Below are 4,053 nucleotides of genomic sequence, written 5' to 3' on the forward strand. Positions count from 1 at the left end.
CCACTGCACTCCAGCCTGGGCAACAGAGCAAGACTCCGTCTCAAAAAAAATAAATAAATAAAACTAAAAATAAATAAATAAGTAAATAAAATAAAAACGGCCCTCTGAAAATAGTATGTTTTGTTAATTTGCTTTGCTTTAGTTGGTTTAATCCATGTACATTCTCCATTGAGATTCTAGTACCTCAGTGTGGAGAAAATGGACACACCTATCACAAGGAAAGCTGCCAATACATTCCTAGGAAAGATAAGCTGAACTTTCTGCCTGAGACTGCCTGTTGCTGAGCTTTCTGCCTAAGACTATCACAAACCTCCAATGGAACCTAAAATAACTTGAGATTTGTTGTGCTTTTGTTTTGAAATATGGTCTCACTCTGTTACCATGGTCTCACTCTGTCACAGGCACCACTCTATGGTGCGATCTTGGCTCGCTGGAGCCTCAACATCCTGAGCTCAAGCGATCCTCCCACCTCAGCCTCCCGAGTACCTGCCACTACAGGCATGAACCACCGTGTCCACCTAATTTTGTTTACTTTTTGTAGAGATAGGGTCTCACTATGATGCCCAGGCTAGTCTTGAATTCCTGGGCTCAAGCAATCCTCCTGCCTCAGCCTCCTAAAGTGTAGAGATTAAGGCATGAGCCACAGCGAATAACTCAAGTTTCTAAGCCACACTGCTAATATTCTCAGTAATATGGATTCTGCATATGTGTCGAATGCTTTGTGATTTTCAGACAGGGGTTTCTCTCTTGTTAATTACGCCTCCTTCTCTCACGCAAGTAGCCAGGTGTCTCCAACACCAGCAATTCCTCCCTAGCGCTGTGGAAGAAAGAATGAAGGATCACAATCACATATGTAAGTGCTTCCTAAGTACGTGAGGTGTCACACACATGATCTCATAAGTTCATGTTCCTCGCAGCAACCCTGCCACCTGGGTCCCGCTATTGCCCCCATTTTACCTAAGAGGAGACTGAGGCTTGGAGACGTTAAGTAACTTGCCAAGGTGGCAGCGCTGGTTAGTTACGTGGAGGAGCCAAGGACCCAGCGAAGTGAGCAGGGTAGGAATTCTCCATTTTATTGAGAGTCACAGAAGTCAGATGCCCCAGACCCTAATGACAATTTGCTGGGAGTTTTCCAGATCCTCAAGCCTTGGGGACTCTGTCGCGCTGCCCACAACAGCTGCTTTCTGTTTGGCCGCAGGTTCCAGAAAACTCCCTCAAAGAGAGACCCGGATCTTCCATCACGTACGATGCAAATTCTACGGCTGGAAAGCACGAAGGTAGAAAGGAAAAAGTTGCGTTCTTTTGGCCCTGCTCTCGATTGCGCGGTGGAAAGTCCGTCTCCACGGGAACGCGCCTCCCGGCAGCGGTCGCCAGGGGCTGGGCTCAGGGCGGCCCTCCCCCCCGGGCTGCAACTGTTCCCAGGCTGGGGCGATTGCCCTCACCCCTGAACTTTCCTCTTCTCGGCCGCCCTCCTTTTCCGTTGTCCCTTCGCGCCCCAAACCACATCCTGGAGCGCACTCGCCCGCGCGGCCTGCAGCGGGGACGGTGCGCCCGGGGCGCGGGCCCTAGAGTCGCGTGCGCGGCCCCTTTTTCCATCCCCACCCCGGGCCCACCCCCTGTCCGCGCTGATTGGGCAGGTAGGGACTCTGCCCAGCGGAAAGTTTTGGGTGCCGGGAGGAAGTTCAACCTTTGGGAGACTCCAAGACGGCAGCTCCGGGGTTGGCGGGGGTCTGGGTGGCCATGGAGGAGCCCCCTGTGCGAGAAGAGGAAGAGGAGGAGGGAGAGGAGGACGATGAGAGGGACGAGGCTGAGGACGAGGAGAGGGAGGAGGCTGGGCCCGAAGGGGCGCTGGGCAAGAGCCCCTTCCAGCTGACCGCCGAGGACGTGTATGACATCTCCTACCTGTTGGGCCGCGAACTTATGGCCCTGGGCAGCGACCCCCGGGTGACGCAGCTGCAGTTCAAAGTCGTCCGCGTCCTGGAGATGCTGGAGGCGCTGGTGAATGAGGGCAGCGTGGCGCTGGAGGAGCTGAAGATGGAGAGGGACAACCTCAGGAAGGAGGTGGAGGGGCTGCGGAGACAGGACCCTCCGACCAGCGGGGAGGTGAGTATTGGGCCCACAGCGCCTGCGGGGCGTAGGAGGGCGCCTACTAGCAGGAAGACACCTTCTTTTCTTTTCTTTTCTTTTTTTCTTTTCTTTTCCTTTCCTTTCCTTTCTTTTCTTTTCCTTTTTTTTTAAAGAAATGGGATCTCGCTGTGTTGCCCAGGCTGGTCTCAAACTCCTGGCTTCAAGTGATCCTCCAGCCTCAGCCTCCTAGAGTACTGGGTTTACAGGTGTGAGCCACCCTGCCTGGCCAGAATCTGTATTTCTAACGAGTTCGCAGTTAATGCTGATGCTGTTGGCCCAGGGTCCACAGTTTGAGAACCTTTGACCTACAGCAACAAACACTATTTTTTTTTTTTTTTTTGACACAGGGTCTTGCTCTGTCGCCCAGGCTAGAGTACAGTGGTGCAAACACGGCTCACCTACAGCCTTGGCCTCTTAGGCTCAAGCAATTCTCCTGCCTCAGCCTTCCAAGTAGCTGGGAGTACAGGCATGTGCCACCATGCCTGGCTAACTGTTTTGATGTTTCGTAGAGATGGGGGTCTCACCGTTACCCAGGCTGGTCTCAAATTCCTGAGCTCAAGGAATCCTCCTGCCTTGGCCTCCCAAAGTGCTGGGATTGTGGATGTGAGCCACCACACTTGGGCAAGAAACACATTTTACCTAAAGAGAAATTAGTGCATATGACCACAAAAAGACATAGACAAGAAGATTCCGAGCAGCTTTAGTCTCAACTGCCAAACTGGAAACAATCTAAATGCAACCCAGTTTGAGTTTTGAAATTGTGATATATGGAATACTGTGCAACAGAAAAAGAACAGGGTGCTGATACACATAGCAGTGTGAATGAATCTCACAGATGTTACATTGAGAGAAAGAAGCCAGGCACAAAAGAGAAACTACTGTAGATTTTTTTTTTTCCAGTCAGAGTCTTGCTCTGTTGCCCAGATGTAGTAGTTCAGTCGCGTGACCTCGATTCACTGCAACCTCCACCTCCTGGGTTCAAGCGATTCTCCTGCCTCAGCCTCCTGAGCAGCTGGGATTACAGGCGCTTGCCACCATGCCTGGCTAATTTTTTTTTTTAGTTTTTAGTAGAGACGGGGTTTCGCCATGTTGGTCAGGCTGATCTCAAACTCCTGGCCTCAAGTTACCCACCCACCTCAGCCTTCCAAAGTGCTGGGATTACAGGCGTGAGCCACCTCACCTGGCCCTACTGTACATTTAAATAAAATTCAGGGACAGGCAAAATAATTTCTAGTTGTAGAAGGCAAACTGGCGGTGGGGGGAACAGAAGAAAAATTGATAGAGAGCTAGAAGTGTCCTATATCTTAATCAGGGTATGGTTATAGGGATCTACACATATGTTAAAAATCATCTGGCTGGGCGCCGTGACTCATGCCTGTAATCTCAACACTTTGGGAGGTCGAGGCGGGCAGATCGCGAGGTCAGGAGTTCGAGACCAGCCTGGCCAACATGGTGAAACCCAGTCTCTACTAAAACTACAAAAAAATTAGTCGGGCATGGTGGCGAGTACCTGTAATCCCAGCTACTTGGGAGGCTGAAGCAGAAAACCACTTGAACCCAGAAGACAGAGGTTGCACTGAGCCGAGATCGTACCACTGCATTCCAGCTTGGGTGACAGAGCGAGATTTCGTCTCAAAAAAAATTCTTTTTTTAGGGTATAGGGTCTTTCTCTGTCATCCAGGCTGGAGTACAGTGGTGTGATCACAGCTCACTGAGGCCTCAAACTCCTGAGCTCAAGCAGTCCTCCCACCTCAGCCTCTCGAATAGGACTATAGGCACACACCAACCGCCTGGCTAACTTTTGTATTTTTTGTAGAGACGGGGTATCACCATGTTGCCTAGGCTGGTCTCAAACTCCTAGGCTTAAGTGATATGCCTACCTCAGCCTCCCAAAGTGCTGGGATTACAGGTGTGAGCCACCGTACT

General features: G+C 51.0%; 1 protein-coding gene across 1 annotated transcript in view; it reads left to right on the forward strand.

The window, feature by feature from the left end:
• The first annotated feature begins 1,417 nt into the window (after positions 1–1,417).
• Positions 1,418–4,053, forward strand: part of RILPL2 (Rab interacting lysosomal protein-like 2) — a 6,962-nt gene continuing 4,326 nt past the window's right edge. The window contains exon 1 of the mRNA XM_011948582.1: positions 1,418–2,103. Coding sequence (XP_011803972.1) covers positions 1,741–2,103 — 363 coding nt within the window. The 5' untranslated portion in view covers positions 1,418–1,740. The remainder of the gene's footprint in view (positions 2,104–4,053) is intronic.

This window comes from Colobus angolensis, unplaced genomic scaffold (assembly GCF_000951035.1).
Source record: "Colobus angolensis palliatus isolate OR3802 unplaced genomic scaffold, Cang.pa_1.0 Scaffold28, whole genome shotgun sequence".
Taxonomy (NCBI): domain Eukaryota; kingdom Metazoa; phylum Chordata; class Mammalia; order Primates; family Cercopithecidae; genus Colobus; species Colobus angolensis.